This window comes from Lathyrus oleraceus, chromosome 2 (genome assembly GCF_024323335.1).
Source record: "Lathyrus oleraceus cultivar Zhongwan6 chromosome 2, CAAS_Psat_ZW6_1.0, whole genome shotgun sequence".
Classification (NCBI taxonomy): domain Eukaryota; kingdom Viridiplantae; phylum Streptophyta; class Magnoliopsida; order Fabales; family Fabaceae; genus Lathyrus; species Lathyrus oleraceus.
Window position 1 is genome coordinate 130,519,888 of NC_066580.1, and position 22,857 is coordinate 130,542,744.

Below are 22,857 nucleotides of genomic sequence, written 5' to 3' on the forward strand. Positions count from 1 at the left end.
TATTCATGACATCCTTCAAGATTAAAGTCTTCTCGGAGGTGTACTTTAGTTTGAGTCCATTTATCTAATATCAACAATATTAGTGGCGTGGGAAACTTCCAACAACACTTTCTTATTCGTGTATATTTTGAACATTGCAGGATCATAACAGACATGGCGATAGGAACCAATGTCTATCCACCAACCATCAAATTCACAAATCATATTAATTTTAGTGATTAGAGCAATACATTGCTCACCATTCAGGTTAACTTGTGCATTAGGGGAAGCACGATATTGCTTCCTATCAATTGTAGTAATTAGGGTCCTTAAATAGTTCTAATTCTTAATTCGATTCACAACAATGCAATTTGATTCTTTAATCATTTGCCAAATGGCTTCAGAACTACACCGGTTTTTCTTTTGTTGTTTGAAACAACTAAGACTTTTTCTTTTTGATTTTGTCTCTGAGATTCTTCTTCAATTCAAAGGCGAATAATCAGACTCTCAATTAAAAATTATTTTGTTTTTGTGGTTGTTTCTTACAATAATCTCTAGGATAAAATACTGGTTTTATATTGTAAGATTATTGTTTGCACAATGAATAATTGGCCTAGAAATACACCTTCTCATAGTACAAATATCATTCGAATAAGGTATAAATACCATTCGTAGTATCTGGCATAAAAATCAGTCGTAATAATTTCTTAAATGATTCAAATAATTCTCTAAAAAGAATTATTATTTGACTATTCAAAAAGATTTCTCAAACAAAGAGAAATTCAAATCATTCTCCAAAGAGAATCCAAAAAATATTACTTGATAATTTCTCAACTCAAACGAAGATAAATTAAAATTATTCTCTAAAGAGAATTAAAAAAAGTACTCGAAAAATTCAACGAGTAGAAAGAAAGGAAGAGAAGTTGGCGATTCGACAAATCAAAAGATGCAAAGTTATAAGAGTGAGCAAGAAAAAACTCAATAGAAAATTTTGGTGGGTTTTAGAATGAAACAAGTGATTTCCTTATATAATGAAGTAATCTAGCCAAAATCTCTAATATAAGCAACGTGGGATTAAAGAATATTTTTAACTAACACACAAACACATTTATTTATTTTTAACAACGTGGGACTTAAGGAAAATTTTCAAATTCATCTCCCTAATGGAATATTGACTTGTTCCAACAATTTCCCAGTTGAATTTAAGATTGTGCATAAACAAAGGTACCTACGACTTAAACCTTTGCATAACAAGTAGAATTCCAATTTAACAAGAGTGACACAATTGTCTTGAACTCTATCTCAGACATCAAAATCACACACAACCTTTTATCAATGTGTATTCTAATAAGTATGTGCTTTAATAGCTCTACACGTTTATCCCAGTTTAGTGAAGACTATAGGAATTTTGCCTCGATATTTCATAGGAACCGACCTAAGTTCCCCAATCACACATGTGAGTCTACCAAGAGTACTCAGAGTCGCTAGATACTCCCTCCTATAGATTATAGATATCATTAAGAATTTATATTATCTCATCCTCTTTTCACTTCAGGATTGATGCCTCTCTTATTTATATTAGCATCATCACCTCATATTACTCAAAACTTGTTATTACCCATTGAACCTATTTCTCGGGATCTCCAATCTATTAGGCCGAGTTACCAACATAATCAACTCACTTTAGGCATTAGTCCCATCTTATTGGATGTATTATGGACTTTCTCTCTAGCTAATCATTTCGTCAAAGGATCTCCTAAATTTTTATCAGTGTGTGCATGATCTACTCTTAAAACTCTTTTAGAGATATAGTCTCTAAAAATGTTGTGCTTCCTCTTTATTTGATGTCTCTTACCATTATAATAATGATTATCAATTTTTAGAATAGTCGTGGTAGTATCACATTGGATCAACACAATTGACATATGTTTTTTTTTCTTCTATAAATGGGTCTCACCTAACAAGCATCTCATTTAACTTGCTTCTTCACTAGCAGCTGCTAATGCTAGCATTTCACTCCATCACAGAATAAACCAAGATAGTCTATTTATTTGATTTCTAGGTGTCATACCCCAATTTTGTCCGGACATATTTAATTTTTTGTAAAATCGACTTCATTTTTAATTTGCATCATATGCACAACATGACATACATTCCATCATGAATAATAACTAAAATATCAGTCAGAATAAATTTATTGAAAATACAGACAAATCGGTTGAATCTTTCCTCAAGTACGGACAAAATCAGCGGATAAAAAGTTTCGAAATTAAAATTGCAGACGCCAGTATTATTAACCTACGGTTCATGTAGTTAACCTGGTGTGCTCGTTGTATTTTTCAGCAGCTATTTCAGTTGCGTTTGGACCCGCCTGAGCCTTTTAACCGGTGCAAACTTATTTTAGAATTTGAAGAAACGCTGTATTTTTTCAATAAGTATATTTCGCACTGATCATTTTAATGCATTCAATTTAATTTTTCAAACAAATTTACATCTAATTTCTATTTATATTCAGTCATTTTATTCCTCTGATTCAAATATTCAAATTAAGTAATTAGAGATTTTTTATTTATTTAAATCGAAATATTGGTTAGAAATTTTTAATAAGAATTTTATTTAATAATAAATAATAATAATTGTTTTCAAATAACATAAATTGATAGCATTGGATTCCTTGGCCAATTGACAGCTAGCACCTCACAATATCTCTCTTTCCCCACGAATGAGAAGGCGACAACTAATAGACTTTTTGGATTCCCAATCCAACGATTTTGCTGGCTCCCCTTTTGAAAAGAGAATAAAATAAGAAAGATTGACAGCTAGCATTAGGAGGGACAGCTGGCGATGATCCCTCAATGGAAAGGAGGTCTCTTTCTCGGAGCATTAAATAAAAAGAAAAGAAATCTTCTTGAAAAACCAGATACTCATGACCCTCTCTCTCGGCTGAAACAAAAAGAAAGAAGGAAAAACTTTCATTGTTCCTCTTCATCCTCTTCCACACGCACCGCCGACAAACTCTCAACACCACCACCCGTCGCTCACGTTACAAACTCCACCCTCCGACGACGCCCTTTTCTCGTCGTCACCGATACACACCGCCATTTTCGTGAACAACCATGCACTTTCTCCGTCGATATTCCCTCCACCGCTAGACACAACGGTGCACCACGACGTTTAACCTTACATTCATTTCCGTACATCGGCCATATCTTCGCAACCCAGAAACTCATCCAAGCAAAACTCAAACCATGCAATAGCAACTCAACGGTGTGATACGACATCGAACAACAACAGAGCCTCTTGCTTCAACTTTGTTTTAGATGATTTCGAGTTAACAAGGCGTTTTTCGATTGGATTGCTGTTGGTTTTGATTTTTTTATGCAGGTACTGGTTCGGTTAGGATTCAAAATGGAAGGCTAAAAACACCAGATTCGCTCCACTAACGATAGAGTTTCGAGAGGTAGCAGACACATTTCCGAAGGCGATGTATTCACTATCGGCGATCGTGTTCTGGTGTGTTTTGTGATTTAGAGTGAAAATCAAGTGAAAAGAAATAGAGTCCGCATATCCCAAATCGAAAGCATGGCAACCAACTACTCGTAATGATCTTCTTGGAGCTGTTAAACTGCACCGTTCAGCAGGTATTTTGAGACATGCTTGACACTATATTCCCACTGCTTGTGAAAAGAACAAGCTAAATAGCGCTCACGGTTCTGCATTCGGTAATATTTTGAACCGAAAATACTATTACAAATGGTTTCATATTTTGATTCTGTTTTAGTTATTGAATCACGTTTATAACTCCAAACTTTGTTTCAATATAGGATTGCATTACGTATTGGCTTTACTGCATAAATTTGTTTCGATTCCATATATTTTATGACATAATGTGTTTCAGAATAAATGTTGGATTTATGTCGATATTGCAATAACTTTTTAAATGATTATAAGTTGTTCTTATTTTGGCACATTATTATGTTAGTATGCTTGCTGCTAAAATTTGATTTTATGGAGGATTCATATGAGGCTTCGGTTATATTACGTATTGTTTTGGTATTGCTACTGTTATAGTTTTTTTTTTATTATTCTCCCTAAAAGCCTTTCTTGTATTTCAATTTGTTTTCACTATCATTGCATCTTGGACGAGATTTGGGTTGCATTATGTTTGTGCTGCTTTGATACAAGCCTTTCTTGTGTTTCGATTTGTTTTCCTTATCATTGCATCAGTGTCATATTCATGTTTTATAGTGATTAACCTAAATGCTGTTGTTTGTGGTAACTCTAGGAGAAAAGTGTTTACTATCATTTTAAAATGTGTTTTACTTCAGTTTCCTGCTGCTATCACTTTTAATTAGCACTGCTTATTTATTTTTCTTCCTTTTAATCACCGTTTTGTTAATCCATATCATGTGAATGTCTTTATGTTTGTTAATGGCATATTAGGTATAGTAAATGGGAATGAGAGACACAAAGTTATATCATTTATACTACCATCATTCTAATTTTTTTAAAACGTTTTTATTTGACCTCAGTTGGTTTTATTATAGTCTTGTTTAGGATTGTTATGAGAATTTTACATTGTTACAAAGCAAGAATAACCTATATAATTTACTAGATCGACGAGAACCGGAAATTAGTATGTGGTATAGCTAGTATAGGAAGAAATACTTTCTAATTTTTTAAAAAGTTATTTACTCATTAAGTAACAAATTATATTTAAATGATTACCTAAGTAATTTAATTATTATAGATGACATTTTGTAAATAACTCCATTTTCTTAATTTTAGATAGTTATTAATTTGATTCATATTTTGATAAATGGATTTTTTTTAATTGATTATTTTTTAGATAATTAATTATTTTTCTAATCATTGAGCAAATTATTTAATTAATCGTTTAATCAATCTCATGTGTTTAATTGATTATTTAGATGATTCATGTTTGCATCCTCACATGTAAATAACTTTACTAACATTCCGTACCATTCAAACCACAAACACAAATCACACAATTCTTGATTTAACATCAAGCCCCCTCTCAAAACAAATCCTTTGTAAGTCGATCGCTTTTAAAGCATCGCCATCAACCTCACATAGCTTACTCTTGGGTTTTCTTACAATGAGACCTATTCGGTTTTTGAATAATCGAGTAGATGAACAATTCACTAAAATAAAGTCCAATCTATTCATAAAACACAAAATTAAAACCTTGATCCGATGTCGAGTATTTTCATTAAAAATTAAAAGAACGTATCCAATCACAATCAAACAACATTTCATTTGAAAATGAAAAGGGGGATGGCTTTGAGTTTTCAATTTCTCTCCTCGATTATTTGAATACGAGTTCTCTTATTCGGTTAGTCAAATAGTCGTCACTTCCACCCACTTAAGAACAAATAAATCAAATTCTTTTATAATAAGAAACGAAAAGGGAGATGACTTTGAGTCTTTAATTTTTCTCCTCGATTATTTGAATACAAATCCTCTTACTTGGTTAGTCAAATAATTGTCGTTCCTCTACAAACTTTCAAACCCGACTAAATCAAATTGTTTTCATATTAAGCTAAATGAAAAGGGAGTCGACTTTGAGTTTTCAACTTCACTCCTCAATTGGTTGAATACGAGTTCTCTTACTCAGTTAGTCAAACAATTGTCATTTTTCCGCAAACATACAACTTAATCAAATCATTTTCTTAACAAACTATACGAAAAGGTAGATGATCTTGAGTTTTCAATTCCTCTTCTCAAATGCTTGGATATGAGTTGTCTTACTCAGCCATTCGAGTACTTGTCGTTCATTCTAAAACATATCAACCATACATAAACCTATTTTCATAAATACTCAGATGAAATAGAAAGCGGTCTAGAGTCTTCTATTCCTTTTCCCGATTATTAGGATACGAGTTGTCTTACTCGATTATCCGAGTATTCGTCATCCATTCAAAACACCTTAATTATTATCAAATCCTTTTTATAATTAAGGATGGAAAAGAAAGTGGTCTAGAGTCTTCTATTCCCTTTCCCGACTGTTAGGATACGAGTTGTCTTACTCGACTATCCGAGTAATAGTTATCCAAAAAAAATATCTCAACACATCAAATATATTCTCCTTCTCACCCCCGTGCAATTGAAACCGATCAAACAAAACATCCAACATATTAACTCAACTTGTCACCCCCGTGTGACCAAAACCCTTCTTTCAAAAAGAACATTGTTAATCCTTTCTGATGCGTACAATAAACTAATGCTTAAGCCTCCGCTGAGAGTAGACAAGCCAACGTTTAGCCTTTAGAATGCGATCTACACAGTTGTTCATTAAAAAACACCAACCAATCGTAGTTCCCCGAACTACGAATGCTCTGATTTCCTTATTGCACCATAAGGATACGTAGGCAGGAGATTGTTGTATCTTCACGAGCACACTAATAAAAAACCTCCCCTTTTCCCTTTCTGAGGTTCCCATCCATTTCTATTCTTAATATATTTATAACCCGAAGATAACGAACAAACATAAATTAACACTCGAAACGCACATTAGAACTAAAAGGTTCCCGTTGAGTACAACGGACGTAAGGGGTGCTAATACCTTCCCCTTACGTAATCCACTCCCGAACCCGAATATGGTTGCGACGACCATTATTCCATTTCCTAAAGGTTTTATCGATATTTCCCTATCCCTTTATTGGGATAAATAAAGTTCGGTGACGACTCTGTTCGAACATAATTTTTTCCGCGACCATCGCGAGGAATCGTATTTTTCGAGATGCGACAGATGACGACTCTGCTGGGGACTAGCTCCAAGCAAAAGAGAGTGAAGCCTAACTTAGTTCAGTTGATGTATTGTGTGTTAATTTTATCTGTTTGTTATTTATTCTGTTATTATTATGCTGTCATGATTACTGTATTGTGATTTATTGAATATGTTTTATTTGGGGTTCTTTGGTCGGTGATGCTTTGTGAGATAGGCTCTCCACCCGAGTCTGAGAAAAAACCATAAGATTAAGTTGGTGGTTGTAACACCCCGATTAAAATAAGAGAATTATTTAATTGAGTTAATATTATTTTATTAATTTAATTAAATAAAGTTGATTTATTGGGAATTATTATTATTATTATTATTATTATAGATGATATTTATTTTAATAATAATTAAATAAATAAAGTAATTGGAATATGAAGAGTGGAAGGGTAAAAGTGGAATTGGATATAAGAGGCCAAAGTGAGAACTCAGGTTGTTTTCACGTGTTTTGCCTCAGAGTCAGAGAAAGGGGGAGAAACGCTGAAGAGAAAGAGAAGGAAGAGGAAAAGGCCAAAGAGTGCTCAGAGCTTCCTTCAATCCAAAGAGGTAAGGGGTCTGAACCTTATTAAACGATAATATGCGAGCAAATTCATGATATATGTTGGATTGTTGATGAATTTTGGGGATTTTAGGGAGATTGGGAAAGTTGAGGTTTTGATGGAAATTCTCCGATCTGTGAGTTTTGTTGAGTTATATGCGTTATAATCGAAGTATGTTGAGTATATATGACTGTTAAATGTTGATTTTGGGTTGTTAGCTGTGGGGTATGAGTTATGGCGAGTAGGGAAGCAAAGCTGCGCTGGTTTCTGTAGCAGAGGGCTTCTGTTCGCGCGCGATTCGCGGCGCGAAGCCCAGTTCGCGGCGCGAACTGGGCAGGATTCAGAGGAGTTCTGTAACTCATCGTTCGCGGCGCGAACCCTGCTTCGCGACGCGTACTGAAGCGAAATTAATTGTTCGCGACGCGATCCTTCGTTCGCGGCGCGTCCTGGAATAAATGGAGGAGTTCGCGGCGCGTCCCTATGTTGGCGGCGCGAACTGTGCTGTGCAGCTAATGTTGGTGAGTTTTTGAGTACGTTGAGTTGCGAGACTCTTAGTAAGTTGCTGTAATTGTATCATAAACAATTAATAGTGATTATATGATTGTGTATGAGGTGTTTATGATGATGAGATGTTGAATTTACGTGTTTAATTATAAATGTGTTATGTAACGATGTGATATCGTTGTAATGTTGTTGTTGTTTTGTTGAGTTGTATGTCATGCTATTAATGATGATGATAACATGACTATATGATGCTGTTGTTGCTATGTTGATTATGATGCATGTTTGGTGTGCATGCATTAATGAAAGGCCGATGCCTAGTGATGAACGGACTGAGTTCCAATGATGTTGTTGACTCCGGGCTTGTTGAGAGGCTTGGTTCCTTGTGGGGAACTCGGATTCTATGGTGATGAATCTGGGAGTGGTGATCCTGTAGTTGGTCACAAAATGGGTATACCGAGTCGTGTTGAGTCATGCATGGGTGTGTGCATTGCATTTGATATGTTGTTTTGTTGATGTTCATGAGTATGTTAATTATGATGATTATGATGAGCGGTGTTGTCATATGTGAAATATATTTATGTTTATATTTCTGTCGTTATATTATTATTTAATAATGTAATTCTCACCCCTTCTGCATGTGTTTACGTTCATCTATGATGAGCAATGTGCAGATAAAGAGGAGTAGCTATTGTTGAGGTTTGAAGAATAAGTGTAGAGTTATTCTACAGAGTCGAGTCAAATGCTCTGGTCATGTGACACCGGGGTTATGGGATTCGATAGTTATTATTTACGTTGTTTATGATGACTAATATGTTGAGATGTTTTGTTGAAATAATGTTGAACATTATTATGAATTGTTATATGATGAATGATAATATTTGTGTTGTTGTCCGCTGCGAAGTTTTAATTTTAATAAATAATATGTTTTATGTTGTGATGCGATAATTGTTATGTTGTAAGAAATGTAAACTCTTCTACATGTTGTACTCTGATAATCTATTTAAATATGTCGTTTGGGTAGAAGGGTGTTACATTAGTGGTATCAGAGCATAGTCAGTCCAGTCGAGTCATAACGTGATGTTTTCCCTGTTGGTCGATTAGTGTAAATGACACTGTCGATATTTAACGGTGGTGGCTGTGTTGTGCAGAGTATGGCTGGAGAAAATGACCGTGCGATTGCTGAGGCTTTGGCTGCTATGGCGCAGGCTATGCAGGCGCAGCAGAATCCGCCGGTCGACGAGTTTAGGAATTTGGGAAGGTTTCTGAAGAATAACCCTCCTACATTCAAAGGGCGCTATGATCCAGATGGTGCTCAGATTTGGCTGAGGGAAATTGAGAAGATTTTCCGGGTGATGACGTGTACTGAAGCACAGAAGGTGCAGTTTGGTACGCATATGTTATCTGAAGAGGCTGAAAACTGGTGGGATAACACTCGCCAGAGAATTGAAGTACCAGGTGCTGAGATGACTTGGGAAAGGTTCAAGACGGTCTTTCTGGAGAAATATTTTCCTGCTGATGTGCGATGTAAGAAGGAGATGGAATTTCTAGAACTGAAGCAGGGTAACATGTCTGTTGCTGATTACGCTTCGAAGTTTGAGGAGCTGGTGCAGTATTGTCCTCATTATAATGATGCTGATGCTGAGGAATCCAAGTGTGTCAAGTTTGAGAACGGGTTACGTCCCGAGATCAAACAAGGCATTGGTTACCAGGAGATTCGTAGGTTTCCTACACTGGTTAATAAGTGCAGGATATTTGACGAAGATAGCAAGGCTAGGACTGCTCACTACAAGAGTCTTAGTGAGAAGAAGAATAAGGATCGTGGTAGTCCTTATGCATCTCCGAATGGTAAAGGTAAGCAGAAAGTGGTAGATGCGAAGAAGCCAAGTGGGGGAGGATCTCCCATAGCTGGTAAATGTTTCAAGTGTGGCGAGCCAGGCCACCGTGCTGATAGCTGTACCAAGAAAGTGCTGAGATGTTTCCGATGCGGTCAGGCTGGTCATAGAGTTACTGAATGTAAGGATGCTGGTCCGACATGTTTTAATTGTGGCGAGAAAGGCCATATCAGTTCGCAGTGCTCGAAACCGAAGAAGGCGGCTACTGCAGCTCATACTACTGGTAGGGTGTTTGCTCTGAGTGGGACTGAAGCTCCTAAAGAAGATAATCTGATTAAAGGTACTTGCTTGATTAATAATGTTGAATTGCTTGCTATTGTTGACACTGGTGCTACCCATTCGTTTATTTCGTATGAGTGTGCGACCAGGATTGGTGTGATTATGTCGTCCCTAGGCGGAAGTATGGTGATAGATACTCCTGCTAATGGTTCTGTGAAGACTTCTGTTGTCTGTCGAGGTTGTCATTTGACGATCTTTGAGAGAGAGTTCGTGGTTGATTTGGTGTGCTTACCCTTGCACCAAATTGATATTATTCTGGGAATGAATTGGCTAGAATTCTATGGCGTGTTTATCAACTGCTATAGGAAGACGGTGCGGTTTTCTGAAGTTGGTGAGAATGATGAGGCAAGATTTCTATCTGCTAGGCAGGTGGGGGATTTTGTGAAAGATGAAGCTCAGATATTCGCTTTATTTGCGTCTCTGCAAGCGGATAAGAAAGTGGTGAGTGTAGATTTGCCTGTTGTCTGTGAATTTCAGGATGTGTTTCCGGAGGATGTAAGTGATTTACCTCCAGAACGTGAAGTCGAATTTGCCATTGACTTAGTACCAGGTACGGGTCCAGTGTCGATGTCCCCTTATAGAATGTCGGCAACTGAATTAGTTGAATTGAAGAAGCAACTTGAAGAATTGCTTGAGAAGAAGTTTGTGCGTCCAAGTGTTTCTCCTTGGGGTGCACCAGTATTGTTAGTGAAGAAGAAAGAAGGTTCGATGAGGTTGTGTGTCGATTATCGGCAGTTGAATAAGGTGACTATCAAGAATCGGTATCCATTGCCGAGGATTGATGATTTGATGGACCAGTTGGTTGGAGCTCATGTTTTCAGTAAGATTGATTTGCGGTCGGGTTATCATCAGATCCGAGTGAAGTCAGATGATATTGCGAAGACTGCTTTCCGTACGAGGTATGGTCATTATGAATACACTGTGATGCCGTTCGGTGTGTCTAATGCTCCAGGTGTGTTTATGGAATATATGAATCGTATATTTCATCCGTACCTTGATAATTTTGTTGTGGTGTTCATAGATGATATATTGATATATTCTAAGACGGAAGAAGAGCATGCAGGACATCTGAGAATTGTTTTGCAGGTGTTAAGAGAAAAGAAATTATATGCAAAGTTATCTAAATGTGAGTTCTGGTTGAAGGAAGTGAGTTTCCTTGGCCATGTGATTTCGAGTGGTGGGATTTCTGTTGATCCTGCTAAGGTTGTTGCTGTATTACAGTGGGAGACTCCGAAGTCTGCTACTGAGATACGCAGTTTTCTGGGGTTAGCTGGTTATTATCGCAGATTTGTTGAGGGCTTCTCTAAGTTGGCATTGCCGTTGACGCAGTTGACTAAGAAGGTCAAGTGTATGTGTGGGATGCAGCTTGTGAAGCGAGTTTTGTTGAGTTGAAGAGGCGGTTGACCAGTGCTCCAGTGTTGATCTTGCCTAATCCTGGTGAGTCCTTCGTTGTTTATTGTGATGCTTCTTTGATGGGTCTTGGTGGTGTTTTGATGCAGAATGGTAAAGTTGTAGCTTATGCTTCTAGACAGTTGAAAGTTCATGAGAGGAATTATCCTACGCATGATCTAGAACTTGCAGCTGTTGTATTCGTGTTGAAAATGTGGAGGCATTATCTGTATGGTTCCAGATTCGAAGTGTTCAGTGATCACAAGAGTCTGAAGTATCTGTTTGATCAGAAAGAGTTAAATATGAGGCAGAGAAGGTGGTTAGAATTACTGAAGGATTTTGACTTTGAATTGAGTTATCATCCCGGTAAGGCTAATGTAGTTGCAGATGCGCTGAGTAGAAAGTCTCTACATATGTCTATGATGATGGTTCGGGAGCTTGAGTTAATTGAACAGTTCCGTGATATGAGTTTGGGTTGTGAAGTTTCCACTGATAGTGTAAAGTTGGGTATGCTGAAGTTGACTAGTGGAATTCTGGAAGATATTCGGAATGGTCAGCAAGTTGATGTCGCTCTAGTTGATCATATTACTATGATTAACCAGGGTAATGGTGGTAATTTTGAGATTGATGAGAATGGCATCCTGCGATTTAAAGGTAGAGTTTGTGTTCCTGAGGTGTCTGAATTGAAAAAGAGTATTCTTGAAGAGGGCCATAGGAGTGGATTGAGTATCCATCCAGGTGCAACTAAAATGTATCAAAATTTGAAGAAGTTGTTTTGGTGGGCTGGTATGAAAAGAGATGTTGCTAAGTTTGTGTATGCCTGTTTGACTTGTCAGAAGTCAAAGATTGAACATCAGAAACCGGCAGGTATGATGCAACCTTTGAAGATTCCTGAATGGAAGTGGGATAGCATTTCCATGGATTTTGTGACGGGATTGCCGAGGACGGTGAAAGGTAATGATTCTATTTGGGTGATTGTGGATCGATTGACTAAGTCGGCGCATTTCTTGCCGATGAAGATTAATCACTCTTTAGAGAAGTTGGCAGAGTTGTATATTGAGGAGATAGTGAGGCTGCATGGTATTCCATCCAGTATTGTGTCTGATAGAGATCCCAGATTTACTTCTAGATTTTGGGAAAGTTTGCAGAAAGCGTTGGGGACTAAGTTGAGGTTGAGTTCAGCTTATCATCCTCAGACTGATGGTCAGACTGAAAGAACTATCCAATCCTTGGAGGATTTGTTGAGAGCTTGTGTGTTGGAGCAGAGTGGTTCTTGAGATAGTTATTTGCCGTTGGTGGAGTTTACTTATAATAATAGTTTTCATGCTAGTATCGGTATGGCTCCATATGAAGCATTGTATGGTAGGAGGTGTAGAACTCCATTGTGTTGGTATGAATCAGGTGAGAGTGTTGTTCTCGGACCTGAGATTGTGCAGCAGACGACTGAAAGGATTAAGATGATTCAGGAGAAAATGAAGATTTCTCAGAGTCGTCAGAAGAGTTATCATGATAAGAGGAGAAAGGCACTTGAGTTCCAAGAGGGAGATCATGTGTTCTTGAGAGTTACTCCGACGACAGGTGTGGGTAGAGCTTTAAAGTCTAAAAAGCTTACTCCGAGGTTTGTGGGTCCGTATCAGATTTTGAAGAGGGTTGGGGAAGTGGCGTATCGGATAGCTTTACCGCCGTCGCTTTCTAATCTGCATGATGTGTTTCATGTATCTCAGTTGAGAAAATATATTGCGGATCCTTCGCATGTTGTTCAGTTGGATGATATCCAGGTGAGGGATAATTTGACCGTTGAGGTGTTGCCAATTCGGATAGATGACCGAGAAGAGAAGACCCTGAGAGGTAAGAAGATTGCTCTAGTGAAAGTTGTTTGGGGAGGTCCAGCTGGTGAGAGATTGACTTGGGAGCGTGAAGATCAGATGAAGGAGTCGTATCCGGCTCTATTTGCTTGAGGTATGTTTTCGAGGACGAAAACTCTTTTAGTGGGGGAGAGTTGTAACACCCCGATTAAAATAAGAGAATTATTTAATTGAGTTAATATTATTTTATTAATTTAATTAAATAAAGTTGATTTATTGGGAATTATTATTATTATTATTATTATTATTATAGATGATATTTATTTTAATAATAATTAAATAAATAAAGTAATTGGAATATGAAGAGTGGAAGGGTAAAAGTGGAATTGGATATAAGAGGCCAAAGTGAGAACTCAGGTTGTTTTCACGTGTTTTGCCTCAGAGTCAGAGAAAGGGGGAGAAACGCTGAAGAGAAAGAGAAGGAAGAGGAAAAGGCCAAAGAGTGCTCAGAGCTTCCTTCAATCCAAAGAGGTAAGGGGTCTGAACCTTATTAAACGATAATATGCGAGCAAATTCATGATATATGTTGGATTATTGATGAATTTTGGGGATTTTAGGGAGATTGGGAAAGTTGGGGTTTTGATGGAAATTCTCCGATCTGTGAGTTTTGTTGAGTTATATGCGTTATAATCGAAGTATGTTGTGTATATATGACTGTTAAATGTTGATTTTGGGTTGTTAGCTGTGGGGTATGAGTTATGGCGAGTAGGGAAGCAAAGCTGCGCTGGTTTCTGTAGCAGAGGGCTTCTGTTCGCGCGCGATTCGCGACGCGAAGCTCAGTTCGCGGCGCGAACTGGGCAGGATTCAGAGGAGTTCTGTAACTCATCGTTCGCGGCGCGAACCCTGCTTCGTGACGCGTACTGAAGCGAAATTAATTGTTCGCGACGCGATCCTTCGTTCGCGGCGCGTCCTGGAATAAATGGAGGAGTTCGCGGCGCGTCCCTATGTTGGCGGCGCGAACTGTGCTGTGCAGCTAATGTTGGTGAGTTTTTGAGTACGTTGAGTTGCGAGACTCTTAGTAAGTTGCTGTAATTGTATCATAAACAATTAATAGTGATTATATGATTGTGTATGAGGTGTTTATGATGATGAGATGTTGAATTTACGTGTTTAATTATAAATGTGTTATGTAACGATGTGATATCGTTGTAATGTTGTTGTTGTTTTGTTGAGTTGTATGTCATGCTATTAATGATGATGATAACATGACTATATGATGCTGTTGTTGCTATGTTGATTATGATGCATGTTTGGTGTGCATGCATTCATGAAAGGCCGATGCCTAGTGATGAACGGACTGAGTTCCAATGATGTTGTTGACTCCGGGCTTGTTGAGAGGCTTGGTTCCTTGTGGGGAACTCGGATTCTATGGTGATGAATCTGGGAGTGGTGATCCTGTAGTTGGTCACAAAATGGGTATACCGAGTCGTGTTGAGTCATGCATGGGTGTGTGCATTGCATTTGATATGTTGTTTTGTTGATGTTCATGAGTATGTTAATTATGATGATTATGATGAGCGGTGTTGTCATATGTGAAATATATTTATGTTTATATTTCTGTCGTTATATTATTATTTAATAATGTAATTCTCACCCCTTCTGCATGTGTTTACGTTCATCTATGATGAGCAATGTGCAGATAAAGAGGAGTAGCTATTGTTGAGGTTTGAAGAATAAGTGTAGAGTTATTCTACAGAGTCGAGTCAAATGCTCTGGTCATGTGACACCGGGGTTATGGGATTCGATAGTTATTATTTACGTTGTTTATGATGACTAATATGTTGAGATGTTTTGTTGAAATAATGTTGAACATTATTATGAATTGTTATATGATGAATGATAATATTTGTGTTGTTGTCCGCTGCGAAGTTTTAATTTTAATAAATAATATGTTTTATGTTGTGATGCGATAATTGTTATGTTGTAAGAAATGTAAACTCTTCTACATGTTGTACTCTGATAATCTATTTAAATATGTCGTTTGGGTAGAAGGGTGTTACAGTGGTTGCGTAGTGGGCGCCCACAAGGAGTCTTCCTTGTTGGGAAGATACGAAGACCCCGCCTAGAGGAGATTCTCTTGAGATATTATTGCCCGACGAGTTTTCGTCACGACGATAGTATTCTCAAGTTGGATCAATGACTCTAGGGACCTTTTAACCCATTATATTCGGCGGTTATGTAGTATTAACCTACGAAGTTTCAGACTTGTTGGGTTAATACGAAAGCCCCAATCAGATGAGATCCCTTGGACGTATTACTATCTTACAGTAATATTTCCAACCTCGATCTATGACTCTGAGAACCTTGTTAGAACCCTGGACTCGAGAGTCATGTAGTAGAATCCTCATGGAGTTTTCCTTGTTGGGATAATACAAAGACCTCACCTAGATGAGATCTTCTTAAGGATACTATTGTCCGACGAGTCTTCGTCACGGAAGTGACGTCCTCAAGAAATATCCATGACTCTGGGAACCTACCAACTGTAGAGCCTACCCATGGGGTTCCATTAATCAGAGATACCTGTCATTTACCCATTATTTTGATCCATCTGAAAACACTTTGAACCTGTGATCCTGAACATGTCACTACAACTCATACACATATCATTGCATCTGCAATCGTCATGCATTGCATATCACCTTTCCAAAAAAAAAAATACCAAAAAACTCATCCATCCTTCGTCCATAACCTGCAGTTGATTTCCCGACACTTATATCAGACTAAAAGTAGCTCTTGAAAAACTATGGATCCATTGGAGCAAAATCACATTGCATTAAGAGGAGATCTTGACTCGATGAAAAATCAGCTAGACCAACTTGTGGAAGCTATGATAGTTTCATAAAAAAAGGAAGACATCCTCAACACTGGCAATCGTTGGACTGATTTGTTTCTATTTTTGCACTTGTAGTTTCTTTGTTGTTAAAAGCTGCTTGTGTTTAAACATTGTTGTTTTTAATGGTAATATTGATGAAGTAATGATGCATGTTTTGAATTAATTATCTCGCATTCGCTCATTTTTATTCTCTTATATCAAAAACAAAAATACATCAGTGTTTCTCCCATTCACTTTTCTTTATCATAACCTTTGTTTTAGCAAAGATTTGAGGGAGGATGACGAAAACAAAATACCCATAATTGCTGACTGTATGCTTTCGGATAAAATCCTACTGATGATGTACAAGCATTGTTCAAATCCCCAAACACTGGAGAGATAAAGAGTTAATCCCTAGTCAACCACTTCGAGCATAGAAGTAGGAGTTTCTTTCGGATCTAAAAAACCTTACATTAAACCTGGGGCAGGGTAGTGTTCAGTTAATCTAACTATGCATTCAAATTACAAAATGAAATATCCCGTATGTGGATCAACTACATGACATTCTCCACACACATCCTAAAGTGTCGAAGGAACCTTGAAAAATTCAAAAGTTATGATGGTTGTTCTTCAATGACCAATGACTTGGCAGTCACATTCTAAAAAAGGGAATCAATGAAAAAGCCCGCTAAGTCGATACCCCAAAAGGAGACTTAGGCAAAAACCGGGGCAATCCCGATGGACTAAAGCTTCAAAAAGCGGTCCATGCAAAAGTTAGGGATCAAAACAAAAATCAAAGGAGGTCACGAAAACCCTCAACAAAATAAAAACAAGATTTAGTGACCACCATATCAAGAATCAAAGGGTCACCAATATCCATGAAGAGCAAAATAAAGTGTCTGTCATTTCAAGAGATCTTACACCTGCAAACTCTCTTAAAAGTTGAATGTGTATGGTGAATTAACTGAGCGTAGGACTGGAGTTTATCAAGAAGAAGGGTGGGTACAGAAACAATTTTGAGCCTCATATCCTTTGTTTCGATAACTCTCCCTCAATTTCGTCGTCTATAAATCGATAGATAAATGTTTTTTAATAGGAGATCATATATAATTAAAAATAAGGATTTAAGTATAAAAACGATTATTTATATAAGAACAAAAATAATATAATATGAAAATGAATTTTAGAATTTTTGATGTCTTCTCTTTGTGCTTTTCCTTCTTCATCCAGTTTACTTTCACTTCCATTTCTATCTTTTGCAAGAGATAAACAAAACAGAGTACCCACTTTACCAACAATGCCATTCCCTTTCTCCCCAACTCGAAACCCTAATATCCAATTTCTTCTTCTCCCTCCAAAAACACTCTTCAAATGCTTCTGTTCTTCCACCACTCTCTCCCCCGACAAATGGGAACCTTTTCTCAAGAAAAAAGTCGTTATGAGAGTCGGATATATTGGAACAGATTTTAGAGGTTTTTTTCTTCTTCTTACTTTATTATTATTATTTTTTTATTATTGTTGAAATTAGAGGCTAATTTGTGTTACTGATTTTATTTACAGGTTTGCAAATTCAACGGAATGAACACAAATTATCCAGTAAGACCTTTACTCTTTACTTGTTGTCTATTGTTCTTCATTGTATATATCATTTCATTTCATTCTATTTTTTTTTGATTGTGTAACATTGGTTTTAATTTAGTTAACATGTTTCAATTTTTCAAATGATGAAAATGATATTTGTGTGTGAACTTTTTGGGAATTGTATTGAAATTGACTAATGTTTGAGATTTGGATTCTGTACTTGCTAAACGCTAAAAGTACAATACATGACATGACAATCCTTTGCGCTGTAGGGCTATAAGAGGTTTTTAGAGTTGTTGTGGTGTTAGAGCAAGCTCACGCAGGGATGATGAGAAGCTTTGTATGTGGTGTTTTGTGTAATGAACTGACTGTCCTTTCAACCTCAGGGTTGAGGTATTTTTAAGAACCTCGTAGGTCTGGATCTTAGATCCCGAGAAGATAGATTCCTAACCTTCCATTTTCAGGAGCGGAGAAAGAGGGTAGTTATTTCCCCCGTTTCTTTGAGGAACGTGGCTCCCTCCATTTGACTCCTTCTCTCATATTGTTATGAACTGGGACAGTCACCTCCATGTTATCACAGGAGGGTGAGTGATCGGGGAAATGAGCGCCATAACCAAATGACGGGTGCCTGTTCCAATGATTGGGCGTCCAGGAAGCTGGTGTGAGTGACATGTTACGTCGCCTTCCTTTAGTGAACCTTTTGCGCCGTCTCTTGTGGGTTCTTTACAAATATACCAATACAGATTCACATTAGTGAAATTTAATTATGCTCTTTTTTTTTTATATGAACAAAGTTTAATGTAACTATTGAGAATGAGTGTTGCTAAAGCATTTGAATTTTGACACGATGTAGCTATTGAGAAAGAACTTGAAACTGCTATCTTCAAGGTCGGTGGCATCCGTGATAGTAACTTCGGTGATCTGGATAAGATTAAATGGGGCCGAAGTAGCAGAACCGACAAAGGAGTAAGTAATCTTCTTATTACATAAATTTGTTGTTATTCTGTTTTTCATTGTCACAATGTCATGATTTCTTTATGCTTTTATGATGTGTGTCTGCTAGGTTCACTCTCTGTCAACAATGATATCCTTTAAGATGGAAATCCCTGAGAATGCATGGAAAGGAGATGATCATGGCATTGAAATGGCAAACTACATAAATTCTTATCTTCCTAATAGTATCAGAGTTTTTAGTGTATTGCCTTCAACAAAGTAAGACTATTAGTCACCTATTGTTTAAAATGTTTGATGTTTGATTTTATTCGATAACAATTTAGTTTCTCTTATCTGAATCATTTAGTTACATACATTATACATGCTTGACGCATGTTCTTCTATAGTAAACACATGATTTTTTTCCTTCTCATTATTTGAGCTATTGATTATGATTTTGTGATTTTTCAATTGACTAAATAATTAATAGTGTTCCTTTATTTTTAATTGACGATGACTTCTCATTCATATTTCTAACTTCATTGTTTTGGCTTATTTTAGAAGATTTGATCCTAGAAGAGAGTGCAATCTGCGGAAATATTCTTACCTCCTCCCTGCTGATATAATAGGAATCCAGAGTCACTTTAGTGAGGATGAAATAGATTTTCACATTTCTGAGTTCAACAGTATACTTGGTGTTTTCGAGGTATACTTTTTTTTTTCCATTTGTATTTTTTTTCATTATTCTAGAATTAACAATATTCTATTATACATTACAAATTTAATTTAGTTACAGTCATGATAAACCTCTCCTAAATGTTTACATTGGAACATTTTGTTGCTTTTTTGATGTAGGGAGACCATCCTTTCCATAATTATACTGTTCGGTCTATATACAGGAAAAAACACCATGTAAGGAAATCACCAAAAAATGGTGACATGTCGAAGAGAACGGGATCATCATCTAATTTGTTATCAGCCTGTGATTCAGAGAATGAGGAAAGTGATGTCGATGATTCTTTGAGCGATGATGAGGAACAAAGCCACAAGTGCTTAGAGTCTAGTGAATCAAATAGTTTGAATAATCAAAACTCTAGTTTAGGAGTTCGCGCAAGGTGGTTGCATGAACCAGATGAGGCAGATCGATTAAATGCTTCTCATTTTAGAAAGGTCGTACATTGTTCCTGTGGGAAGTTGGAGACACTTCTTGGATATCGTTATGTTGAGATCAATGTATGGGGGGATTCCTTCATGCTACATCAAGTAAGTCTTACTTGGTTTTATTTCCTAATAAGAGTTTAATTTACATGGCATATCTATCGGTTGAATGCACACTTATTGAATGACTCATCAGATACGCAAAATGGTCGGGACTGCTGTGGCCGTAAAGCGCAAGTTAATTCCAACAGACATCTTTTCATTGTCACTCCTCAAGTTTTCCCGTATCGTCCTCCCAATTGCCCCACCAGAAGTCTTGATTTTGAGAGGAAATGCTTTCAGAATGAGGTCAAGTGGTGGAAGCTACACCAGGCCTGAAATGGTGTCCATGGTTGAATCAGAACAAATTCTTAAATCCGTCAATGAGTTCTACACATCTGTTATGTTGCCTGAATTGTCAAAGTTCCTTGACTCGTCAAAGTCTCCTTGGGCGGATTGGGTTGAGAAATTGGATAAGTATTCAAGCATTCCAGATGATCAATTGGAGGAAGTAAGAGAGGCTTGGAGGACATGGAAGGTAAGTTTCAAGGCGAAACCGACATCGGATGCATAGTACATGTATTCAGTTGTTAAGGTACTGCTCATGTTCAACTGATCTAGTCATGTTCAAATTGATAATATATATATTATACAGAACAAAACCAAATGTGCTTAAAAGGTAAAACCTTGATTATGACGAGATCTAAAACCTCGATTATTACAGCTATATATGACGAGAAGACACATAAAATACAACCACATATATGAATGATTATAGTGCCGACATACTTTCTTTCACTTCTCAGCTGCAGTTTGCTTGATTTTATCATGGATAGATCTCTATGACAGACCTTAGGCCCAAAACTGGAGTTATCTTGTAGTCACTGAAACTAGCAGAGAAAATCAACTCGATCCATTCTTTCTTGTTTCTCTCTTTTCCAGCAGGCACTACCATCATCAACATATGAAAGAAGAGTTGAGTTTCAAATGTTTCATCATTTTCATTATCTTTTTCCACCACCATGCCGATGATAATCACTTTCCCTTTTTTTAAACTTTTTTTGCTATTGCATCTTTACATTTTTTTAATATCTTTATACATTCCTCATCATTCCAGTCGTGCAATATCCACTGCTTTGTCATTCAAAGTAATAAGGATCAAAACCATTTAAAGGAAATTAACAATTTTATGGTACGAACGGATAGGCTGCAACTAAGTTTTAAAGCACATATCAATAAAATTGTGATATAACTGTTTACCTTCAATAAAATGGCATCAGTTGGAGGAATTTTCTCAAACATGTCTCCACCAACATAATTTAGGTTCTCACCTCCCTGCAAGCCATCAACGACGAGTGGGAGATCAAACACAAAGCACTCCAATTGGCAAAGGCCTTTGCCATGGTTCCCTGTGCCTCCTCCAACATCAACCAATGATTCCAACCCATTGAACATTTCCTTGCACCTCTCAATCACCACAGTATTGACCAACTCGCCATTGTATCATTCATCATTTTGTTATATTCCGGCTTACTTGCTGCATACTCCCATGCCGTTATTCCATGTGTTGTTTTATACGGTGTAGGATCATTTTTTAACCAAGTAGATAATTGATGAAATGGATTTGTCATAATCGGGCGGAGCATCGCCCGCATAAATGGTGTCACACTCATTGGATTGTCCTTAAGAAGTAATATAGATACATCAGTTAGCGTATACTCAATTTTTAACTCATTATCTGTAACATTTTGTTGAGAAAAAGCCAAAATGAGTGAAATTATCTCACTCGCCAGGAAACATATTTGAGATATCCCTCTCTCTTTCTCTCTTACACACACATGCACACACATTTTCTTAATGTTTTTGAGAGTGAAATCATTATATTTGTGTGGTAGTTTGGTCTGGTGTAAAGGCAAAATTGTATTTTCTCATTAGGAGAAAATTTATTTTGGTTGTGAATTAAACTAAGTGTAAAACTCTCTTTTGGTTGTTGATATTGTGGATCAATGTGCTTGCAGGTATGAAGATGAAGGTCATGCTGAGAGTCTTCCTAATGTTTTGATGACGATAACACTAATAATTGTCGAAGTCGGTGGTAATAACTCTCCAACTCTCTGATGATGGTTATCAAATTTGAAGACAACTCAAGCCTTATCAAGTAGGAAATTCAATATTCCATTAAAGTGTTTATATAGTCAATGTATATAACAAAGGATCTTGAAAGAGAGAAAGTGTGAAAGTTTGTCTGATCGTGTTTGTCTTAGTGACCAAGAGTTTTGTGAATGTAAGAGAGTAACTCCTAAGATACTAAGACAACTCTCTCTCTCTCTCTCTCTCTCTCTCTCTCTCTCTCTCTCTCTCTCTCTCTCTCTCTCTCTCTCTCACGTGCGCACACGCACACGCACACTCACTATTTGGAAATCTTTTTTAACTATAAAAACTCCTAAAAATGTATTCACATGGCTCATGTTAGTTTTATTGGGGCCCCATAGTGGGAACAACTATACTTTTAAAAAAATATAGAATGTGTGGTACCCCTAAGCTAATAGGGGTGACTAGAAGCCTTAGTATTTTTTTAGGTGGTTTAGGACTTGCCCGCGGTGGTGAGATCCCCTGTTTGGTGGTGTTATGGTGATGAGAGAGCAAGCTCTCATGAGGTGAGAAACTTTGTGGTATTTAGGTGTATTGTGTGTATTTACAAGCTACCCCTCTTTCCCGCTAGGGAAGATGTATTTATAGGGGCTCTTGGGCCTATGGTTTTCTTGGGAATGATAACCATCCATTTAGTCAGTGGTGAATTGTTGAATCCTTATTTCCTAGGGATATGTAGGTCAGACTGTTGACCCTGATTTCTCTCTAACCGAGAAACGTCCTTTCCCATGTTTTCCACGCTATGCGTATAAAGAGAACTCAGGGTGAGATGATCCCTAATGACAGACGAAAGATTGAGGTCTCCCCCTTAAGGGAAGTTGTCAATCCCCCCCACCCTTAATAGATCTTTTTACAAATATATCACTGCAAATATATACCACGATAAAGCATCAAATCATAAGTACTGGTGAAATTTCTGGCGGAATTCAATTCGCCG

The 22,857-nt window shown here is 37.1% G+C and overlaps 2 protein-coding genes across 8 annotated transcripts; both read left to right on the top strand.

Moving 5' to 3' along the window:
* The first annotated feature begins 2,798 nt into the window (after positions 1-2,798).
* Positions 2,799-15,101, top strand: LOC127118467 (uncharacterized). 4 transcript variants are annotated; one of them, XM_051048673.1, is made up of 3 exons: positions 2,799-3,620; positions 7,236-7,324; positions 8,493-11,400. In XM_051048673.1, exon 3 carries the CDS (start codon positions 8,928-8,930, stop codon positions 11,382-11,384), a length of 2,457 nt encoding a protein of 818 aa, XP_050904630.1. In that variant the 5' UTR covers positions 2,799-3,620; positions 7,236-7,324; positions 8,493-8,927; the 3' UTR covers positions 11,385-11,400. The 4 variants fall into 4 exon arrangements, 2 of the variants coding, with proteins under 2 accessions (XP_050904630.1, XP_050904631.1); XR_007802231.1 differs by lacking the exon at positions 8,493-11,400 and adding an exon at positions 14,886-15,101 and having other exon boundaries at positions 2,806-3,620; XR_007802232.1 differs by lacking the exons at positions 7,236-7,324; positions 8,493-11,400 and adding exons at positions 13,629-13,717; positions 14,886-15,101 and having other exon boundaries at positions 2,806-3,620.
* Positions 15,102-17,234: 2,133 nt separating this feature from the next.
* Positions 17,235-22,076, top strand: LOC127121006 (putative tRNA pseudouridine synthase). Of its 4 annotated transcripts, XR_007803281.1 has the most exons (9): positions 17,235-17,530; positions 17,619-17,654; positions 18,493-18,605; positions 18,703-18,851; positions 19,134-19,278; positions 19,428-19,835; positions 19,927-20,364; positions 20,576-20,744; positions 21,788-22,076. XR_007803281.1 is itself a non-coding variant. In XM_051051629.1 (8 exons), exons 1-8 carry the CDS (start codon positions 17,254-17,256, stop codon positions 21,791-21,793), a joined length of 1,515 nt encoding a protein of 504 aa, XP_050907586.1. In that variant the 5' UTR covers positions 17,235-17,253; the 3' UTR covers positions 21,794-22,076. The 4 variants fall into 4 exon arrangements, 3 of the variants coding, with proteins under 3 accessions (XP_050907586.1, XP_050907584.1, XP_050907585.1); XM_051051629.1 differs by lacking the exon at positions 20,576-20,744 and having other exon boundaries at positions 19,927-20,307; XM_051051627.1 differs by lacking the exon at positions 21,788-22,076 and having other exon boundaries at positions 20,576-21,311.
* Positions 22,077-22,857: the final 781 nt, after the last annotated feature.

What these genes read in the sequence shown, in the direction of transcription:
- LOC127118467 (XM_051048673.1), top strand. Translation starts at nt 8,928, where the DNA reads ATGACACTGTCGATATTTAACGGTGGTGGCTGTGTTGTGCAGAGTATG.
- LOC127121006 (XM_051051627.1), top strand. Translation starts at nt 17,254, where the DNA reads ATGTCTTCTCTTTGTGCTTTTCCTTCTTCATCCAGTTTACTTTCACTT. An exon ending in TATTGGAACAGATTTTAGAG is followed by an intron (nt 17,531 to 17,618) that starts GTTTTTTTCTTC and finishes TTTTATTTACAG; the next exon opens with GTTTGCAAATTCAACGGAAT. An exon ending in GTATACTTGGTGTTTTCGAG is followed by an intron (nt 19,279 to 19,427) that starts GTATACTTTTTT and finishes TTTTTGATGTAG; the next exon opens with GGAGACCATCCTTTCCATAA.